Below are 23,522 nucleotides of genomic sequence, written 5' to 3' on the forward strand. Positions count from 1 at the left end.
CTTTGAGGTCTTCATAAATTCTTTCCCTAGGCCAATGTCTACAAGAGTTTTTCCAAAATTTTTTTTTGTATCTTATCTTACTTTTCTCAGATAACTGTACATTGTGGTAAATCTCAATTCAATTGGTATAGCTCTTTTTTTCATGGCTGAATTTTATTCCATAATGTGAACGCACTGTGATTTATCCAATCATTTCACTGTGGATGTGTCTGGTACTTGCTGCCTTGAACAATAATGCATTGGATATTTTTTATATATTTATCCTTGAGTAATGGTACTTTTATTTCTAGGATATATATATATGTATATGAAAATTATAGATCAAAGGGTTTATGTTTTTTAAATTTAATGATTTAAATTAAATAAAAATTGCTTTTCTAAAAGGCTGTTGCAAAAATAGTTCCGCAAGTTATATACGAGAGTATCACTTTTCTTGCCTCAATCAGCAGTGGGTATTTTTATTCATTTTAATTCTACTAATATGATACATGAAAAGAGAAGTATGTGTGTGTGCATGTGTATGTGTGTGTGAAATTTTGGTATCTTTTCATTTCATTTATTGGTCTTTTTGATTTGTTCATCTGTAAACTTGCTTCTTCATATTATTTACCCATTTTTCTTTTATGCTGTATGCCTTTTCTTATCTATTTTTAACAGTTATTTTATGTTACAGACACATATCTATATGTTTTATATATATGGTGAAATATATCTTCTAATCTGTTATATACCCTTTGACTCTGTTGATATGCATCAAAATTATATAGTAACTATGTCCTTATATTGGCTTTAAGGTTTTCTCTAATACCTGTGTTACACTATCATCTCTTAAATTTCTTAGAAAATATTTACATTGTGAGGTAGAAGCCTAACTTTATTTACTTCCAGACAAACAGCCAGCAGTACCAGCACAATTCATTAAATCAATCATCCTTTTCCTACTGGAAATACTATATTTGTCTTATGCCACATTCCTGTATATATTGGAATCTATTTCTGAGCTCTCTATTCTATTGTACTGATCCTCTTGTCTATTCTTATGCTCAGTATCTTAATGTTTTGATTATTATGGCTTTTTATTATAGTTTAATATCAATTAGGGTACTATTGACTATTCTTACTGTTTATATTTTTCTGGGGGAAAATGCAAACTTTTAAAAATATGAACTTTCAGATGAATATATGCAATCTAACCCTGTTAGATCGAAAAGGATTTGCATTAAATTTAGATGTCACTTTAGGAAAATTATCATTTTAAGACCTTTTATTATGAACAATTTTGAATGTATATAAAAGTAGATGAACAAAGGTAAAAATTTAAAGCTACTAATAAAATGAGAAGCACTTCTTGGGAAAATGTTAGTCACACAAAAATGTTACCAATTTTAAGACTCTTTTCTGACTATTTCCTCACTTATCCTTTTGTTTTAGTGGTTGGCCAGGTCACATATGGCAGAAGAAAATAAGACTCTGGTGACTGAGTTCGTCCTCACAGGACTTACAGATCATCCAGGGCTGCAGGTGCCGCTGTTTCTGGTGTTTTTGCTGATCTACCTCATCACCATGGTGGGCAACCTGGGCCTGATTGCTCTCATCTGGAAGGACCCTCACCTTCACACCCCTATGTACTTATTCCTTGGCAGTTTAGCCTTTGCAGATGCATGCACTTCATCCTCTGTGACTCCTAAGATGCTTATCAATTTTTTATCTAAGAATCATGTGATATCCCTCTTGGACTGTGTGGCCCAATTTTATTTTTTTGGTTCCAGTGCAACCACAGAATGTTTCCTCCTGGTAGTGATGGCCTATGACCGCTATGTAGCCATATGCAGTCCCCTGTCTTATCCAGTGGTGATGTCCAATAGCCTCTGTACTCAGTTTATTGGTGTTTCATATTTTATTGGTTTTCTGCATTCAGCAATTCATGTAGGTTTGTTAGTTAGATTAATTTTCTGCAGGTCCAATATCATACATTATTTCTACTGTGAAATTTTACAACTTTTCAAAATTTCTTGCTCTGATCCTATGGTTAATATACTTCTGGTTTTAATCTTTTCAGCTTTTATACAAGGCTTCACTTTTATCACTATCATAATCTCTTACTCCTATGTCCTCTTTGCCATCATGAAAAAGAGGTCTGAGAAAGGCAGAAGCAAAGCCTTCTCCACGTGCAGTGCCCACCTGCTCTCTGTGTCTTTGTTCTATGGCACGCTCTTCTTCATGTATGTGCATCGTGGGTCTGGAACAGCTGAAGATCAGGACAAAATGTATTCTATATTTTATACCATAATAATTCCTCTATTAAATCCTTTTATTTACAGCCTGAGGAACACAGAGGTTATCGGTGCCTTAAGGAGAATAATGAAGAAATAAATAGTTGTCAGACAACTTTCAAACTGTTTCTTCTTTATTTTCTGCTGAAAAAAACCCAAGTCCTACAGGTTAGGGCTAGTGGTCAGGGTGGTCCACGAGCTGTGTGTAAAGGAGAACCCAGCTTTGTATATGTTTGCTTGGATATGGGTCCAGTGACAGTTTGGTAATATTACCCATAACTAGCTTATTTAGAAACATTGCGTTCCATTTGTATTTGAGCATTCAGCTTTTGCAAATTAACTATTTTCTAGGGACTTCCAAAATTACATGTAGTAATTGGCAATTTTACTATGACATCTGAGAAATACTTATTGAGAAATAGCTCTGGGGCTGGCATAGATGGTTATTTACTTATGTGAATGAGCCCAACCCACCTCTTTAGACCTGCAAGTTAACAAGGCTTTGTGATTCTCTGCCATATACAGTAACTCTAGTAGACTGATAAAAATAAAACTCTGCATTTTGGTAGAATATATTTCTGAGGAGAAATTTACTGCTCAGTGATGAAAGTTAGAAAAAAGTAAAAATTCTTAAAAAAAAAATTGGTGGACCTTAGGAAGAAAATTGGAAGCTAGTATGAATTTAAGAGTGGAACATCAACTAATCACAGCTTATATTTGTATCTCCACATACTATTTTAATCAGAGATATTGAATGTAGAATGATATTCAATAATTTATAAATTTAGGAATATTTTACTGTAATAAGAAGCAAATTCAGAGCCTGTCAGTATTAGTAGGAGCTGACCAGGCAGAAGGCAAGGAGATTAGATTAGAAATAAGATACTGGTTTAGTATATAAAGATATGAGTAAAAAATTGTGCCAATTAATTACATATATGTACACACACATACATATATACACACACATACACACAGATATAGATATATAGATATATATTTATGTCCCTGAAATGGAAATAAATTAGTGGTTGAGAATTCATTGGTACAATTTTATATTTACTATATAAACATAAATGATTCAACTTCTCTTTCAGTAAAACAATTATATTCCTTAAGCAATCTGGTTTTTTTGGCATACTTAGGAAAAATAATAATACAAAATGAGAATTAAGCTTAAGTTGTTGAAGAATGAAGATATATTTATTGTTCTAGTATTTCCAAAACACATTATCTTTTGTCAAGTCAATAGTACCAATGAATAGGCTAAAAGATTTATCTAAAGATTTAGGTATATGATATTAATAAATAGCTTTTATCACTTAAATCTATTTATCATATGCACATTACTGGAAAAAGTCAACTTGTTTGTATGGTCTTAAGATTAAATCCTACAGATCCCCAGTAACAAAATTCTTTAAAAAAATACTCCATGTGAGTGTGATGTGCACTGTCTGGGGAATGCACACGCTTGAAGCTCAGACTCGGAGGGATTCGGAGGGGAGGCATGGGCAATATATATAACCTGAACTTTTGTACCCCCAAAATAAGCTAAAATAAAAAAAGAGAAAAAAATACTCCATAAAATTAAATTTATTGTCTTTTAAAAATTTTCTGTATTTGCAGGTAATTTTCATAATATCATGCAGCTTCAAGACTCATCTTGTAAACACTGTAAGCTAAATCTTAATTTTCTTAATGTTTTTAGTTTTTTTTTAGTAAAATCCTTTTTCCGTAACTTACTATTGGTCTTTTTAATATAGTCCCCTAAATACTTTTTATTATATATGTAAATATAAATAAATTTATTTCTTCATTTAAATGGTACAATGTTTTATTTCGAGTACCTGTAAAAGAAACTATGTGTTATTGTTTTTAAATTCTTTTATTATTTTTATAACTGCACAAATAATACAGGGTTTTATCAGGATTACGTTTAACAAAATCCCAGCTATTATTTTATATTATCATGGAAAGAAAAGAGTAACAGTTGAACTGTAGTTTTTTCCTGCAGTTTGAGAGCCCCCTGAGGAAGTGACATTTGGACAATCTTGCAACATTAGCTCAAGATGTGCATCAATTCAGAATAAATCACTGATATTGGTCTGAACTGCCTGCTGATCTGAAATGTTCCTAAGTACATTGTACCAGTATCAAGATTGTTTGTTATATAATCTGTATATTATGGAAGGCAGCTGTACTAAAAAATGGAGGCAATGGAAACACTCTCTACGTGCTAGGTAACAAGTTACATGAGCTAAGAGACTCTAGACTCTGTACTTTCCCTATACTACTTTAATCTGTACTTATGTCAGTTTGCATTCAGTGATGAGACTTGGGAAGCTGTATTTGCATGTCCATGGCCTCGGGAATTTTGCTGCTGTTCATGCTGTTGCTTTACCTGTTTGTTATCTTGCTTACAGCTAAATAAACTTGAGTAATATATGTGGCAAAGTAAACACTGAATAAGTGAGTTTGATGGTCATTGTACACAAAGCTACTCCAGTGATCTTATGATTAAATGAGTCTCATGCACAAGGATGGTTGGGAGGATCTTTGGAGACTTTGGTGATGGGATGGCTGCCAATTCATCCTTGGCTTGAAGTAGCGAACATTTTTTGAGGCAAATTATGGGGGAAAAAATCTTTATCAATGGAATTTAGATGAGATAGCTTCAAACCTCTAGGATTAAGCAAAATGGATTAATAAAAAGGCAAACAGAAAAAATGGCTAGAAATATTGCTTCATCATTATTAACAGCATCAACAAAATGGAAATCCTACCAGGAGAACACAAAGAAATAGACTTGACTTTGAGGAGATGAGGCAAATATGTAAAACAGAAGATGAGTCATGACAAGTTTTACTAGGAACTTGGTAGATGTTATATTTACTGTTCAAGTAAAGTCACTGACTATGACCACTGACTGTCCAAGAGGTGGGGAGACAATGCCAGATGACCATAGAAACTAGAGGGTATTGTTAAATAATTGAAGCATCTTGCCAACAGACAAACACTAGAAATCTGATGAGGTTTTATCAATCTGTATATTCAGACTGCATGTTCAAGGGAGTAATATTTTAATGATAGGGAATCCATTCAGTCTGAATGGAGAGAATTATATAGTCAGACTAATATAAACTTCACTACATGTTTCTCATTCTAAATAATGATATCCCATGGTTAAAGTAAAAATCCAACCAGCTTAGCCTGGAATTCATACCCAATTGTTTCACATAACGATAGAAGAAAGAGCCCTGCAGAGATAGGAAAAATGTTCCAAATGCAGTCACCTTAGATTGAATATTGATAAACCATAGAATTACTCTTAATGGAAAATGCCTTAACACAGACTATGAGAAATTCAGTGATAAGGACAGTTCATTGTGCTTATTACCCTTACATAATCTTCCTTTTAGAAGAATAGAATACTATATAGACAGCCATGACAAACTTGTTAGTTTGATGGCTAATGAAAGTAGGATAAAAAAAGAAATAAATTGGTGAAGGTGCTATACAAAATAATGTAGTGAATTATTACTACATAGGAGGTGGAAAACTTCTTGTAGTTCAGCCAACTGTACTCACCTCACTGAATAGACCTGACATATTGGTTCTATTTACTCCTGTTTTGAATATGTAAAAAGGTATTGGGAAAATAAAGTATGTAAGCAAAGTGCAGAGGATACTTCTGTTAAAGCAATAGAATAAAAGAAGGTTGAGATCTACTTGCAAATTTCAGCAGGGAAATCCGAAGAAGTATGTTTGGTCTAGCTTGAATAGGTGGTGAACAGAGTTTTCTAGGATTACCAGAAACTAGAACACAGTACAGGGAGATACTATCAAAAGGCAGAGAGGGCAACATTAGAGGACCAATAAAGATAAAACTTTGAGGATAATGTGATTCTGTGGTAGTAGGTACCAGAACTATATTAAATTACAAATTGGAAAATGTGAAATTAAGAATACCCTGTAGAAATGACACCTTTATCTGGATGTCTTATTGGATTTGATACATTATGAGAATAGAACAATTTTCCATTGCCTGCTTTCTAAACAGGTATCAGTTGCATATGCCTCTACCCATTTCCAGTTTGATATACAAATGAGAAATTTTAGAATTGTGCAAACTCTCCTCTGTAGTGAGAATTAAGCAAAACCAAATTCAGGGAGGACCACAATAAATTTCTAAAACAGGGATATCAATCCCTATCAATTAATTTTATAAAAGCCCTATCTAGTCTCTAAGAAAAAATACAATTCATGGAAACTAACCACAGACTAATGAGAACTAAAGAAAATAGTTTACTCATATTCTTCTCTATATCAGATAGAGTGAAAGCTGTTCAGAAACTGTAACAAACTGAAGGTGACTGGCATACCACTACAGAGTTATCCAAGGATTTTTATGTTTATTCCAACTTCAAAAGAAAGTCAATTTTCTGTCTTTTGGTAAAGCCTCTAATAAACGTTTGAAATAATCTTTCCAGTGTGGATGTATACCTTGGCCAGATAAGAACCAGATTTGATCCCTATGAGAAAACAAGTTCATTAAATTAATAATATTATATAATTTATATTTCAGAGGACTTAAGGACTGTAATGACACATATGACTAACCACACATGGCTAATCAATCCTACTAAAATACAAAGCCTTACACAATCCATATGGTTTTGGGGAATAATTGGGACTGGAATCACAGTAGACATTCTATAGACAGATGAGAATAAATTACTATCTTTTCAGACCCCATGGATAAGAAGAGGGCTATATGCATGTTGATGAATGTATTTATTGCCCTTGGATACTTTATTAAGCCCTATATTGAATTATTTGAAAGAAATCTGAGTTTTATTGAAGTGAGGAAAAGAATCCTCAAACTTTAAGAGACATACAAGCTATATCCCAAACAGTCTCTTTGGAGCCATATCATCCTAAAGCACAATTGATGTCAAAGGTGTCTGCTATGTAGCGTCATGAAGATTGGAGTCTTTGGCAAACATCAACATTATCATACAATGACATGCATCAGGATTTTGGACTTTTAAATTACTTAATGTGCAGCAAGGAAGAGCCTTTTTAAAGGACAAGTGTAGTCCTTGTTATTAGACCTTGGTAGAAATAGCTCCTTCCATGGAAAGATAGTAAATAATTTTAAAACTTGAGATACGTATTGTGTTCTAAGCAATGTCAATGAAATGTTTCAAAAAATATGAGATAATTGAATAGTTTATTGATTAAATGAAAAATATATATAGGAATATTCACTGATTATAGCTCTAGGGGAGCATTTTATATTCATGACCAGGTTATAGTCCTGCCACTGGGATTGAATATAGGACACCCCAAGGAGATATAAGCTTCTAGTGCTGAATGATCTGAATGTTATGATTCTTCTCCTGCTAAAGAAAAGCAATATACCTTGCCTCATCAACAGAAGATTCAGAATTGGAGGACAAGAACCATTTTGGAAATCTGTGGCCATTTATCCTAAAAATGAAGGATAAAATATTGGTTGAAGAAGAGATAGATATATTAAAATACCCCAGAACTTCTGGAAAAGAAAGACAAATTCATGGATTTACAAAATGCACTTGAAAGCTCAAATAATAGAACAGACCAAGATGAAAAAATAATTTCAGAGCTTGCAGACAAGTCTTTTGAATTAACCAAGTTATAAAAAAATAAAGAAAAAAGAATTAAAATAAATGAACAAAGTCTTTGAGAAATATGAGATTATGTACTAATAAAATGCCCATAGCTAAGAAATGTGGATATTCCTGTGGGAGAAAGAAGAAAAAGCAAAAAGTTTGGAACCTGGGAACTTCATTGCATAAAGGACGTCACCAAGATATATAGTCATTAGGCTATCTAAATCAATGTGAAGGAAGGAATTGTAAGGGAAAAAAGACAAAAAGATCAAATAACATATAATGAAAACCTATCAGATTAACAGTAGACTTCTCAGCAGAACCCTCACAAATCAAAAGGAATTGGAATCTTATCTCTAGTCTTCATAAGCAGAATAATTATCAGCCAAAAATTTTGTATCCTGAAAAACTAAGTTTCATAAATGAAGGAAAAATAGTCTTCCTCAGACAAACAAACTCCGAGGTAATTTGTCACCACTGGACTGGCTCTACAAGAAATGCTCAAAGGAGGAGTCCTGAACATCAAAATGAAAGGCCGATTCTCACTGGTACAAAAATACTCAAAAGTACAAAAATCACAAGGCTTGTAAAACAGTAACACAACGGAGAAAACAAAGCTACTAAGTAACAATCAATACAATGGCTGGAACAGTATCTCACATATCAATAATAACCTTGAATGTAAATGGTCTAAATGGTCTAGTAAAAATATATAGATTGGAAGAACAGATAAAAAAAAATACAACCTAAATATCTGCTGCCTTTAAGAGACACACTTAAGTCATAAAGATTCTTGTAGACTCATGGTAAAGGGGGTGGAAAATGTTCTAGGCAAATGGAAACCAGAAGCAAGCAGGAGTAGCCATGCTTACATCACATAAAACAGACTTTAAGTCAACAACAGTAAAAAGAGACAAAAAAGGTCATTATATAATGTTAAAGGGGATGGTCTAACAGGGAGATATAACAACCCTAAATATGTATGCACCTAACATTGGAGTTCCTAGATTCATAAAACAAATACTATTAGACCTAAGGAAAAGGATAGACAGCAATATAATGCTAGTGGGGGATTTCAATACTCCATTGACAGCACTAGACAGATTACTGAGGCAGGAAAATCAACAAAGAAACACAGCACTTAAACTAGACTTGAGAACAAATGCATCTAATAGACATTTACAGAATATTCTACCCCAAAACTGAAGAATATACATCCTTCTTATGAGCACATAGAACATTTTCTAAGATAGACCATATGATAGGCCATGAAATGAGTCTCAATAAATTTTAAAAAATCAGAATAATATCAAGTATCTTCTCAGACCACAGTGGAAAAAATAGAAATCAATGCCAAGAGGACGTCTCAAAATTATATAAATACAATGGAAATTAAATAACCTGCTCCTGAATAATTTGGGAGCTATTGATGAAATCAAGATAAAAATTAAATAATTTTTTTGAAATGAATGGTAACAGTAACACAATCTATCAAAATTGCTGGGATACAGTAAAAGCAGTGCTAAGAGTGAAATTTATGGTGCTAAATGCTTAAATCAAAAAGACAGAATGTACCAGGCTGTTTTAAGAACCACAGCCTTGTAGCATAGTTTGAAGTCTGGCAAATTAATACCTCCCATTTTGTTTTTATTGCTTAAAATTGCTTTTGCTATATGGGGTCTTCTCTGATTCCATACAAAGTGTATAATTATTTTCTCTACGTCTGTGAAGAATGATGTTGGTAGTTAAATAGGGATTGCATTGAATCTGTAGATCACTTTGGGGTAGTATAGACATTTTAACAATGTTGATTCTTCTGATCCATGAGCATGGTATAGTTTTCCATCTATTTGCAAGTTCTGCTATTTCTTTTCTCAGTGTTTCATAGTTTTCCTTATAGAGGTCCTTTACCTCTTTAGTTAGGTATATTCCTAGATATTTTATTTTCTTTGTTGCTATTTTGAAGGGTATTGAGTCTTTAATTTGGTTTTCCGATTGACTGTTGTTGGCATATATAAATGCCTCTGATTTGTGTATATTAATTTTGTAGCCTGAGACTTTCCTATATTCATTAATCAATTCCAGGAGTCTCATGGTTAAAACAGCCTGGTACTGTCACAAGTGCAGGGACACAGACCAGTGGAACACAACAGAAAATCCAAATATAAAACCACCTTAAATAGACACCTAATTTTTGACAAAGCAGGAAAGAACATACTCTGGGGACAAGAATACCTATTCAATAAATGGTGCTGGGAGAATTGGTTAGCCACATGTAGAAGACTGAAAGAGGACCCACAGGTTTCACCTCTCACAAAAATCAAATCACGGTGGATAACAGACTTAAACCTTAGGTGTGAAACGATTAGAATTCTAGAAGAAAATGTAGGAAAGACTCTTACAGACATTGGCCTAGGCAAAGAATTTATGAAGAAGACCACTAAGGCAATCACAGCAACAACATAAATAAATGAGACCTGATTAAATTAAAAAGCTTCTGCACAGCCAAAGAAACAGTCACAAGAATAAACAGACAACCTACAGAATGGGAAAAAATTTTTGCATACTACACATCAGATAAAGGACTGATAACAAGAATCTATTTAGAACTCAGGAAAATCAGCAAGAAAAAATCAAGTAACCCTATCAAAAAGTGGGCAAATGACATGAATAGAAATTTCTCAAAAGAAGATATAAGAATGGCTAACAAACATATGAAAAAATGCTCAACATCCCTAATCATCAGGGAAATGCAAATCAAAACCACAATGAGATATCACTTAACTCCAGTGAGAATGGCCTTTATCAAAAAATCCCAAAACAACACATGTTGGCGTGGATGTGGAGAGACAGGAACACTCATACACTGCTGGTGGGACTGCAAACTAGTGCAACCCCTGTGGAAAGCATTATGGAGGTATCTTAAACAGATTCAAGTAGACCTACCATTTGATCCAGCAATCCCATTATTGGGCATATACCCAAAGGAAAAAAGGTTATTCTATAACAAAGACACATGTACCTGAATGTTTATAGCAGCACAATTCACAATTGCAAAGATGTGGAAACAACCCAAATGCCCATCAATACATGATTGGATTAGTAAACTATGGTATATGTATACCATGGAATATTACTCAGCTATAAGAAATAACGAAGATACGACATCTCTATGGCTCTCCTGGAGAGAGTTGGAACCCATTCTATTAAGTGAAGTATCCCAAGAATGGAAAAACAAACATCACATGTACTCACCAGAAAATTGGTTTCCCTGATCATCACCTAAATACACATCTGGGAACGACACCAATCGGATATCAGACTGAGGTGGGGGGTGGGGAGAGGGGATGGGTGTATGCCTACATAATGAGTGCATTGCGCACTGTTTGGGGAATGGTCACGCTTGAAGGTGCTGACTCGGGAAGGGGGGAGTGGGGAGGGGAGGGATGTATACCTGCATGATGGGTGTGGCGCGCACTGTCTGGGGAACGGACATGCCTGGAGCTTTGACTTGGGGGTACAGGTTGTGCATGGGCAACGTATCTAACCTGAAATTCTGTATCCCCCATAATAAGATGAAATAAAAAAAAAAAAGACAGAATGATCACAAATTGACCACCTAATGTCACATCTCAATGAACTAGAAAAACAAGAACAAACCAAATTCAAAGCTAGCAGAATAAAAGAAATAACTGAGATCAGAGCAGAACTAAATGAAGTGAAACCAGAAAAACAATGCAAAAGATCAACAGAAAGAAAGTTGCTTCTTTGAAAAGATAAACAAAATTGATAGACCACTTGCTAAATTAACCAAGAAAGTAAGAGAAAGGATTAAAATAAGCTCAATCTAAAATGAAAATGGAACTACAACTGATGCCACAGAAATGTAAAAGATCATCCAATACCATTATGAACACCTCTATGCAAGCAACCTAGAAAATATAGAGGAAATGGATAAATTCCTGAAAATGTACAAATCCCCAAGTTTGAATCAGGGAGAAATAGAAATCTTGAATAGACCAATAACAAGTAGTGAGATTGAATCAGTAATAAAAAATCTCCCAACAGAAACGACAAAAAAGCCCAGGACTAGATGGATTCACACCCAAATTATATCAGACCTACAAAGAAGAACTGGTACTAATCCTACTGAAATGATTCCAAAATATTGAGAAGGAGGGAATCCTCCCCAAATCATTCTATGAAGCAACTATCGCTTTAATACCAAATCCAGGAAAGGACACAATAACAACAATAAAACTACAGACCAATATCCCTTGTGAACATAAAGGTGAACATTCTCAAGAAAATACTAGCAAACCGAATCCAACAGAGCATCAAAAACATAATTCACTTTGTTCAAGTGAGTTCTATCCTAGGGATGCAAGGGTGGTTCAAAATATTCAAGTTAATAAATACGATCCACCACATAAACAGAAGCAAAAACAAAGACCACATTCTCATCTCAATACATGCAGAAAAAGTATTTGATAAAATCTAGCGTCCCTTCATGATGAAAATGCTCAAAACTCTAGGCGTAGAAGAAACACACCTCAAAATAATAAAAGCCAGATATGACAAACTGGCATACAGCATCATATTGAATGGGAAAATGTTGAAAGCATTCCCTCTAAAAAATGGAACATGGCAAGATACTCCCTTTTACCACTTCTAGTTAACATAGTACTGGATGTCCTAGTCAGAGCAGTCAGGCAAAAGAAGGAAATAAAAAGCATCCAAATTGGAAAACAGAAAGTCAAACTATTTTTGTTTACCGATAATATGATCTTACACCTAGAAAATCCTAAAGACTCTTCCAAAAGACCGCTAGATTTGATAGATAAATTCAGTAAAATCTCAGGTTACAAAATTAACATCTGCAAATCAGTAGCACTGCTATAAACCAATAACAACCAAGCTGAGAATCAAATCCAGAACTCAATCCCATTTACAGTAGGTGCAAAAAAAAGTATCAAGTAGTAGACTTAGCCAAGAAGGTGAAAAATCTCTACAAGTAGAACTACAAAAGACTGAGGAAAGAAGTCACAGATGACACAAACAAATGGGAAAATATCCCATGCTCAGGGATTGTAAAAATCAACGTAGTGAAAATGATTTTACTGCCCAAAGCAATCTACAGATTCAGTGCAATTCCTATCAAAATACCAATGTCATTTTTCACAGAACTAGAAAAAATGATTCTAAAATTCATATGGCACCTCAATAGCCAAAGCAATTCTAAGCAAAAAGAACCAATCTGGAGGCATCACATTATCCAACTTCAAATCATACTACAAGATAGTTTTTAATAACAAGGGAAATATAGTCTTTGTATTATTTTTATTATTGCCAGGTTATGCATAAAATAAAACACTATAAGTTAATAGTAGTCCATATATTGACTGTGACCCTCATTAAACTAAATAGAGCTCACATGAAAGACTTTTTGAACAGACACTTTAGTTCAATTGACCTTTAAAAGCTCTTATTTAGGTGAGATCAATTTAAGGAATGTATTCAGTCAATGTTTGGTTTTGGTTCTGTTGGCAAGTAAAACAGCTCTTGATTTCCTCGTTTTCTAAAATTAAAACATGACTTTTGTTTATGCACACCTCCTTTGTATTTCAAATAAATATGCCTCTCAAGATATTACTTGCTTTGTAAAGAATAAGAATGTACTGTTACTGCTTCATAAAACTACTTATAAACCTATGTGATGAAATTAAATTTGTAATTAAATTTTATACATAATAAAAATTTAAAAGCTAAAATAAACAAATTTTACTACAAATGTATAGTAACCAAAACAATATGGTACTGGTATAAAAGTAGACACACAAACCAATGGGATAGAATAGAGAATCTAGAAATAAAGCCAAATGCTATTAATACAACCAACAGATCATCAACAAAGCAGATACACACACTGGGGAAAGGACACCCTTTCAACAAATGGTGCTGGGGAAATTGGATAGATGTAAGCAAAAGAATAAAACTGGATTTCTATTTACCACCACATATAAAAATTAACTGAAGATGTATCAAAGACTTAAATTTAAGACCTGAAACCATAAAAATATTAGAAGAAAACCTAGGAAAATCTCTTCTGACATTGGCCTAGGCAAAGAATTTATGGCTAAGACCAGTAAAGCAATTGCAACAAAAACAAAAATAAATAAATGAGACTTTATTAAACTAAAATGCTTATGCACAACAAAAGAAATAATCAATAGAGTAAATAGACAACCTATACAATGGGAGAAAATATTCTCGAACTATACATTTGACAAAGGACTAAGATCTAGAATCTACAAGGGACTCGAACAGCTCACCAAGAAAAAAACAAATAATCCCATTAACAAGTGGGTAGACAACATGAACAGATATTTTTTTCAAGAGATACAAATGGCCAATAAACATGAAAAAATGCTCAATATCACTAATCATCAGATAAATGCAAATTAAAATCACAATGAGATATCATCTTACCCCAGTCAGAATGGCCATCATTAAAAAGTCAAGGAATAATAAACGTTGGAAAAGATGTGGTGAAAAGGGAATGCTTATATACTTTTGATGGGAATGTAAATTAGTAAATCATCTATGGAAAACAATATGGAGATTTCTCAAAGAACTAAAATTAAACCTACCATTTGATCTAGCAATCCTACCACTGGAGATCTACACAAAGAAAAATAAATCATCATATAAAAAAGACACATGCACTCATATGTTTATGGCAGCACAATTTACAATTGCAAAGATATGGAATCAACCTAAGCTGATTAGTAGATAAAGCTGATGAGTAGATAAAGAAAATGTGGTATATATACACCATGGAATACTACTGAGCCATAAAAAAGAATAAAATAACGTCTTTTGCAGCAACTTGGATGGAACTGGAGGCTATTATCCTAAGTGAAGTAGCTCAGGAATGAAAAACAAAATACCACATGTTCTCACTCTTAAATGGAAGCTAAACTATGGGGAAGTAGGGAAGTACAGTGTAGTATAATGGACATTGGAGACCCAAAAAGGGAGAAGGGTAGGAGGGGGTCAGGAATGAAAAATTACCCATTTGGCACAATGTACACTATTTAGGTGATGAGTACGTAAAAAAACCCAGACTTCACTGTTATAGAATTCATCCATGTAACCAAAAACCACCTGTACTTCTAAATTTATTGAAATAAAAAGAAACTCTCAAAAAAGAGACTTAACTAAAATAGGGAATCAAGGAAGGGATGTCACCATTGACCATACAGAAATAAAAAGTTATAAAGGAATAGTAGGTAAGAACTCTATATCAACAAATAAAATAATTTAGAGGAAATGGATAAATTTCCAGAAAGATAGAGATTTTAGGAGATGAAATTTATATGACTTGGCAATCATTGATCCTTAGAGTTTGAAGGAGAGTTCAGTGGCAAGGATATCTTCCTAGTTTATAGCATGCATAACTGATTGTTTAATGGTGTTATTCCCTAAGACAAAGAACACTGGAAGATAACTAGGGCTGGGTGTGAGGTAACAGATGATCTTAATTTTAAATTTGGACATGGTGATTCTAATGTACCTTTTAGACTTCCAAAGAAACATGCCAAGGAGGTATTTGGATGATGCTATTGTAAATGGAAAGACGAGAATGGAAAAACAAACATTTCCTAATGTGTTTATTAAAGTTTTCTACAGGTGCCCCCCACAGTAATCCCTTTGGATTACAACAGTTTTTAATGGTTACAGCTAGTTGTGGGGGTGAAATGATGATTAACTCACAATGCCCAGTAGAACAAATTTGACTTCATCCTTTAGGGAATCCTTTGAAAGCATAGAGGGAATATTTTTCTTTTCTTTCCCTCTTTTTTTTTAAAGAACAAGTTTGGAAATAAAAGTAATACACATTATCTTCATTCATGTTGAAGTTACTAGTAAAAATCAATGTGTAAGTAATCACTGCCTCATTTCTGCATTTTCTGTGCTACTTCAGGAAAAGTATCACTTTCAATTTTCCAATGTTTTTGCAGGAACTGGGTGAGAATGCAGTGATTTCTACAACTTTTGTTATTTAGAGTTTTTCAATGTCTTTAGATGATAATGAGATATCTATGTGAGAAATTAAAATTCCATTGAGGCATTGAGATTCTTCTCAACCAGACATCAAAATTTAGACAGATGGGAGAGGATGTCTTATTGTAGAGGAGAAATGTTTATCACAAAATTTCATAAGTAATAAATTTTAATAGAAGAAGGAAGTTACTTGGAAAATCAATCATAGTAAGAATGATTCAACAACCTTAAAATTATTTTTATATTATTATATTATTTTATAGAATAGAAAGTTTAGAATTGAGGCACAAGCCATGCAGCTTGTTTCTACATTATTTGTGATTTTACAGAATGTAAATAATCCTATCCTTTGATTTGGTGGCTATTTATTATAAAAAGCTTTCAAAATTTCATGGAATCATGAGAATAAGGGCTAAAGTCAATAAACAGCTACCATTGTCTCCTTTACTCCAACCCATAAGTATTCTTTTTTCATATTAATCTTAAGGAAAACAATTCCCAAACCTTATTACTTCTTGATTTAATTATACTGAATTCATAATGTGAGACTAGAAATATTTATTATTTGGTGGTTTGGGTTGCAAAGAAATCCAAGCCACTTTATTTAGGACAAAATCTCCACTTTAGAAAGAAAACTACATTTCCATAACATCCACATAACCTATTTTCAGCAAATACACTCCAGTGAATTTTTTAGGTTGTGTGTATTGCAACAGGGATGCCTGTGGGTATGTGTTTAGTTTTTTGAACTTATTTAATCTTTTTTCAGCTTCTTGAAGATGGAGAATAACAACTCATCATTCTTCCTATTGATTAAACAAACTCAGTTCTTCTAATTCATTCTAATATTACATTTCTGTGTATTATAAGTGTCAAGAGGTATGGGCTATGAAATTAAGAAATCGTTTTTTGAAGTGAATAAATTATGATTTTTTTCCACTCTTTTATTTGTGTTAAATATATCTTTGCTTCCCTTTCAAGGAACATAGGAGGTTATGCATTCACCTCAATATTTGGGAAATTCTACTCTGGATGTTCTTTCAGAGATAGTTTATAAGTCATAGAAGGAAATCAATCTTATTATGTCATGAAAATCTCAGATATTATATTCATAATAGCAACGAAACCTACAAAACACTTAAGAATAAAATATAATAAGAAAAGTATTGGAAGTATATGAAAAAACTATGAAAATAATAACTATACTTTGGACACCATCTTATATAATTTTCAAATATCTTTGACTATTTAAAAAAATCATACCTGCTCTCAATAGTTGTATCTATTACCAATTATTTAATATTTGGAAAATATCATTAAACATAAAAGATCATTATTAGATATTTTGTATGAAAAATTTATGGATTATTTATTCCTTTTACATTATAGCTATCAGTGTCAAATACTCTTTGTAAAAGGTAAAAATATCATTTTATTATTCTTATTTCTATAAATACACAGGTAACTATCCTTTTACATACATTCATCCCAGAATATTTGTGAAATTTTATTCTAGAAGTTCTTTTAGAGATAGCTTATAATTCATGAAAGCAAATCAGTCTTTATCCATGCTCATATCATGACATTTACATATATAAACAAAAAGCTTAAAAATTATAAAATGGGACAGGTAATTTAAACTTATTTACATTTTTGTTTATTTTTAATAATACATTGAGAAAATTCTCCTATTATTAACTGATATAGCTCAAATCCATTTCCTTTTTATCTGAATAATATCCCATAGGCAGACTATACCATAATTTAGTCTGTGATTCTGTGGTTGGTTGATGAGTGTTTTTTGTTTCCAGACTTTGCCTTCATGAACAATGCTTTATAAGACATCCTTGTGTTTCATTCTTGTGTATGGGTGACATTATTTCTAGCATATGTATCCAGGAGAGAGATTGTTAGATCACAGGTTTTCTTAATTACTAAATTTTGTTAGATAATGTCCAGATTGAAAATGTTGTTGCAATTTACATTTTCACCAGTTTTATTAGAGTGATTCTTTTGTCATTTTCCTGTCATCAGCAGATATTATTTCTCATTTTACTTTTTTGCTTATCTGACAAGTGAAAATGATGCATCAATTTTTAAAATATCCCTGATTATTAAAGCGGTTGAACATTGTTTTATATATTTATTGGTCATGTTCACTTGCTATTCTGTAAACATGACTGTTCATATTTTTTACCCATTCTTTAATTGAGTTATCTTATTTTCACCAAGTTATAAGAGAGTATAAGTGTTGTATGTGTAAAAGTATTAACCTTTTATATGCAAATTATGTTACAGATATTTTCCCAACATATTTTTTGTCCTTTCCCATTGTTTATAGATTCTTCTGCCACGCCATAAAAATTACTTAGTTATGCCTACATTCAATGATTATTCTATTTCTCTTCCACATGTAATGGTTTTAGATTTGCATTTCTTCTACCTGGTTTTAATATGGCCTCTCAAGGGTGGCGAATATGCCACTCCAAAATATGAAATTTAGGCATATGGATTGTTTTGAGCTAAAGGCACATAAAAAAGCAACAGATGGAAGAAGGGCATGCTAATCTCGCCTTTTCTTCCTGAAAACAGGAGATTAAAAACTCCCATGTGAAAGATGCCCTTCCAGTACCAGGAGAAAAGAAACTTTGTTTTCTTTTATTTGAGGGGTTACATCCAAGAGAATTCTGTACAAATAAAGCTTATTAAAATAATTCTTGTGTTCCTTTTGCTTACTCACATATTTTAGCTGCTTTTTCACAGTTGCCTCTGTTTGTTCAATGTAGCATAAAAATATTTAAGTTTGCCACTTGTTTGGGTCTTCATTTACTTACGAGGACATTCATGTCATGTAAAATTTATATAAATTTGTATGCTTTCCTCCTGCGAACCTGTCTTATATCTATTTAATTCTCAGGCCAGCCAAAAAATGTAAGAGGGTAGAGGCAAATTTTGCCTCCCATATGCCTCAAATATTTTCATTAATTTCAGTATTTTCCAATTTTAGGGTCAGATACCCAAACACAGACTTTGTAAACAAATCTTACAAAGGGATGAAGGATAAACTTTAAAAACCATCAATTAAATGGGAAAATCAAAAGTGTAGATAAACTCACAAATAAAATGCCACTGCTTTGTGTTATTTTTACTGATTGTGTCTGTCACCCATTTTCTTATTACAGTGACAAGTGTGGCTATGTCAGAAAGAAATAAGACTCTTGTGACAGAGTTTGTTCTCACAGGACTTACAGATCGACCATGGCTGAAGGTCCTCCTCTTCAGCGTGTTCTTGATGGTCTACCTCATCACCATGGTGGGAAACCTTGGACTGATGGCTCTAATTTGGAAGGACCCTCATCTTCAGACACCTATGTACTTATTCCTTGGTGGGTTAGCCTTTGTAGATGTTTGTACTTCCACTTCTGTGACCCCCAGGATGCTGGTCAATTTCTTAGACAAGACTGCAATGATATCTCTAGCTGAGTGCATCACTCAATTTTACTTCTTTGCTTCTAGTGCAACTACAGAATGCTTCCTCCTGGTAGTGATGGCCTATGACCGCTATGTAGCCATATGTAACCCTTTGCTTTATCCAGTGGTGATGTCTAGCAAACTCTGCACTCAGTTGATAAGTGTTTCATATGCAATTGGTTTTCTGCATCCCCTGGTTCATGTGAGTTTGCTATTAAGATTAACTTTTTGCAGGTCTAACATAATACATTATTTCTACTGTGAAATTGTACAACTGTTCAAAATTTCATGCAATGACTCATCTAATAATGCACTACTAATATTTATCTTTGCAGCTCTCATACAAATATCCACTTTAATGACTATCATAATCTCTTATACACGTGTGCTCTTTGATATTCTGAAAAAAAAGTCTGAAAAGGGCAGAAGCAAAGCGTTCTCCACATGCAGTGCCCATCTGCTTTCTGTCTCATTATACTATGGAACTCTTATCTTCATGTATGTGCGTCCTGCATCTGGCCTTGCTGAAGATCAGGACAAAATCTATTCTCTATTTTACACGATTATAATTCCCCTACTAAACCCGTTTATTTACAGTTTGAGAAATAAAGAAGTTATGCATGCCTTAAAAAGAGTTACAAAGAAGTAAACAGTTCCTTAGCAAAATTTCAAATCTTTTCTTTCACCTTTTGCATAAACAAGTCATGGAGTCTTCTGGATTACTCATGGCTGTGCCTTTGCATCACGGGGCTAGCAGTCAGGATGTGCACACACTCCGTGAGGGAACCCAGCTTTGTACTATATTTACTGGGATGTGGGTCCAATTGAAGTGTCTTCACACCATCCACAGTTGATTTATTTAAAAAAAGTTTACTTCCTTTTTACCTGGACATTTAGTCTTTGAAAAATCTTTTATCTGCCAGGGACCCCTCACCCAAATTCCATTGAATAATTGACAACAAGGGAGGCTGGTATATAAGTGCGAATCATTTAGTTCATGGCTCACTGCACTGGGCCCGTATGTTAATAAGGCTCTGTAATACTCCATCATACAGTAATAACACAATAAAACCTCAGATTCTTACAGTATTCCTGAAATAAAAGTGAGAAATATTAAGAAAAAGGAAGGATTTAAAAAATTGATATCTCTTTTTACCTTTAAAATTTTGGTCTAACAACAATAATCTCTTTTTAAAAAGAGGTTGGCTTGAATTGAATAATAGAGCATCAGAATTTAAAACTTTCTATATCTAGAAGTCCATATAATAACTTTTATATAGAGCATTATATGATACAGTGGTATTCAGAAATTTGCAGATTAGAAAATATCTCAGTATACAGCCTTCTCAAACATTACAAATCTCCTGTACTCTATCTACATGAACATTTTGTTTGCAATAGTAAGCATGATCAAACATAGGGAATGCATTGCTATACTCCAAGAGGCAGAAGGCAAGGATAAGAAACTGGTTAAATGTATGTGGATGTGGGTGCGAATTTGGGCCTGTGAATGCTTTTAAACTTGAGACCAGATTCTCATGGTCTCAGCAACCAATTTACTTCTAATTCAGTGACAGAATTACATTAATATATATCAACTTATTTTAGTATGATAGAATGGACACAAATCCACTTTTGCAAAGTATGAATTGTGTTCCTTGAGCAATCTGTTTGTTCAAGCATTGTGAAAAAAGAATTAATAGGAAATAAAAATTAAAGTTGTTGAAATAGGAGTGAAATGTATCTCTTACTGTGGAATTTTAAAAATTATTTTTAGTTTTTTTTTTTTGGTGTAATTCCAGTAGATAAACCAAAATATTAATCTAATGTATAGACATACTCTATGTCATAAATTTATGGATTATTTGATGTATGAATACAAATAAAAAATTCATTTCATTTGTGTAAGTCGACAGTTTTATTCCTATAACAAAAAAAAATTACACAACTGAGTGTATTCCTTTAGAAATACTATGGACATTCAGGAGATTCTGATTAATTTTGTTGTCTTGCTGGCTAACTTAACAATTTATAAGGATTGATTTTGCTATCACATTTTTACTTTTGATTAGGGTTCTATTCTTATAATTTACTGTTGCTGCTCTGTTATAATCTCTTAAATTCCTGTTATAATGCCATTTTGAAAAAAATAATTTTTTTCCACATGTACATGTCTCAAATGTTTGAAGTTTTTTTAGTTAAAGTAAAAAATTATTAGCAATTAATTATTCAATTAGAAACATTCCATAATGCTTTTGATTTCTGCAAGGATACTTTATGACTGAATTTATTTATTTATTTATTTTTTTAATTTCATCTTGTTACGGGGGATACAGAATTGCAGGTTACATATGTTGCTCCTGTACCGCCTTTCCCCCCAAGCCAGAGTTCCAGGCGTGTCTGTTCCCCAGGTCGTGCGCATTGCACCCATCATGTAGGTATATATCCCTCCCTTACCCACCCCCCCTTCCCGAGTCAGCACCTTCAAGTGTTACCACTCCCCAAACGGTTTGCAATGCACTCATTGTGTAGGCATACCCCCATCCCCTCCCCCACCCCCCACCTCAGTCTGACATCCAATTGGTGTCATTCCCAGATGTGTATTTAGGTGATAATCAGGGAAACTAATTTTCTGGTGAGTACATGTGATGCTTGTTTTTCCATTCTTGGGATACTTCACTTAATATAATGGGTTCCAATTCTCTCCAGGAGAACCATAGAGATGTCGTATCTTCATCATTCCTTATAGCTGAGTAATATTCCATGGTATACATATACCACAGCTTACTAATCCAGTCATGTATTGATGGGCATTTGGGTTGTTTCCACATCTTTGCTATTGTGAATTGTGCTGCTATAAACATTCAGGTACATGTGTCTTTGTTAAAGAATGACCTTTTTTCCTTTGGGTATATGCCCAGTAATGGGATTGCTGGGTCAAATGGCAGGTCTACTTGAATCTGTTTAAGATACCTCCATAATGCTTTCCACAGGGGTTGCACTAGTTTGCAGTCCCACCAGCAGTGTAGGAGTGTTCCTGTCTCTCCACACCCACGCCAACATGTGTTGTTTTGGGTTTTTTTGATAAAGGCCATTCTCATTGGGGTTAAGTGATATCTCATTGTGGTTTTGATTTGCATTTCTCTGATGATTAGGAATGTTGAGCATTTTTTCATATGTTTGTTAGCCATTCTTATATCTTCTTTCGAGAAGTTTCTATTCATGTCATTTGCCCACTTTTTGATAGGGTTGCTTGATTTTTTCTTGCTGATTTTCCTGAGTTCTAAATAGATTCTTGTTATTAGTCCTTTATCTGATGTGTAGTATGCAAAAATTTTTTCCCATTCTGTAGGTGGTCTGTTTATTCTCGTGACTGTTTCTTTGGCTGTGCAGAAGCTTTTTAATTTAATCAGGTCCCATTCATTAATTTTTGTTGCTGCTGTGATTGCCTTGGGGGTCTTCTTCATAAATTCTTTACCTAGGCCAATGTCTGTAAGAGTCTTTCCTACATTTTCTTCTAGAATTCTGATCGTATCACGCCTAAGGTTTCAGTCTGTTATCCACCGTGATTTGACTTTTGTGAGAGGTGAAAGCTGTGGGTCCTGTTTCAGTCTTCTACAAGTGGCTAACCAATTCTCCCAGCACCATTTATTGAATAGGGATTCTTGTCCCCAGAGTATATTCTTTCCCGCTTTGTCAAAAATTAGGTGACTATATGAGGATGGTTCTATATTTGGATTTTCTGTTGTGTTCCACTGGTCTGTGTCCCTGTACTTGTGCCAGTACCAGGCTGTTTTAAGAACCACAGCCTTGTAGTATAGTTTGAGGTCTGGCAAATTAATACCTCCCATTTTGTTTTTGTTGCTTAAAATTGCTTTTGCTATACGGGGTCTTCTCTGGTTCCATACAAAGTGTATAATTATTTTCTCTACATCTGTGAAGAATGATGTTGGTAATTTAATAGGGATTGCATTGAATCTGTAGATCACTTTGGGTAGTATAGACATTTTAACAATGTTGATTCTTCCGATCCACGAGCATGGTATATTTTTCCATC

The 23,522-nt window shown here is 33.5% G+C and overlaps 2 protein-coding genes across 2 annotated transcripts; both read left to right on the plus strand.

The window, feature by feature from the left end:
• The first annotated feature begins 1,449 nt into the window (after positions 1–1,449).
• Positions 1,450–2,373, plus strand: LOC138386197 (olfactory receptor 5AC1). The gene has a single exon (XM_069472480.1). It carries the CDS (start codon positions 1,450–1,452, stop codon positions 2,371–2,373), a length of 924 nt encoding a protein of 307 aa, XP_069328581.1.
• Positions 2,374–19,190: 16,817 nt separating this feature from the next.
• Positions 19,191–20,114, plus strand: LOC138386198 (olfactory receptor 5AC2). Its single transcript, XM_069472482.1, has one exon. It carries the CDS (start codon positions 19,191–19,193, stop codon positions 20,112–20,114), a length of 924 nt encoding a protein of 307 aa, XP_069328583.1.
• The last annotated feature ends 3,408 nt before the right edge of the window (positions 20,115–23,522 follow it).

The sequence above is a fragment of the Eulemur rufifrons genome, chromosome 7, assembly GCF_041146395.1.
Source record: "Eulemur rufifrons isolate Redbay chromosome 7, OSU_ERuf_1, whole genome shotgun sequence".
NCBI lineage: Eukaryota > Metazoa > Chordata > Mammalia > Primates > Lemuridae > Eulemur > Eulemur rufifrons.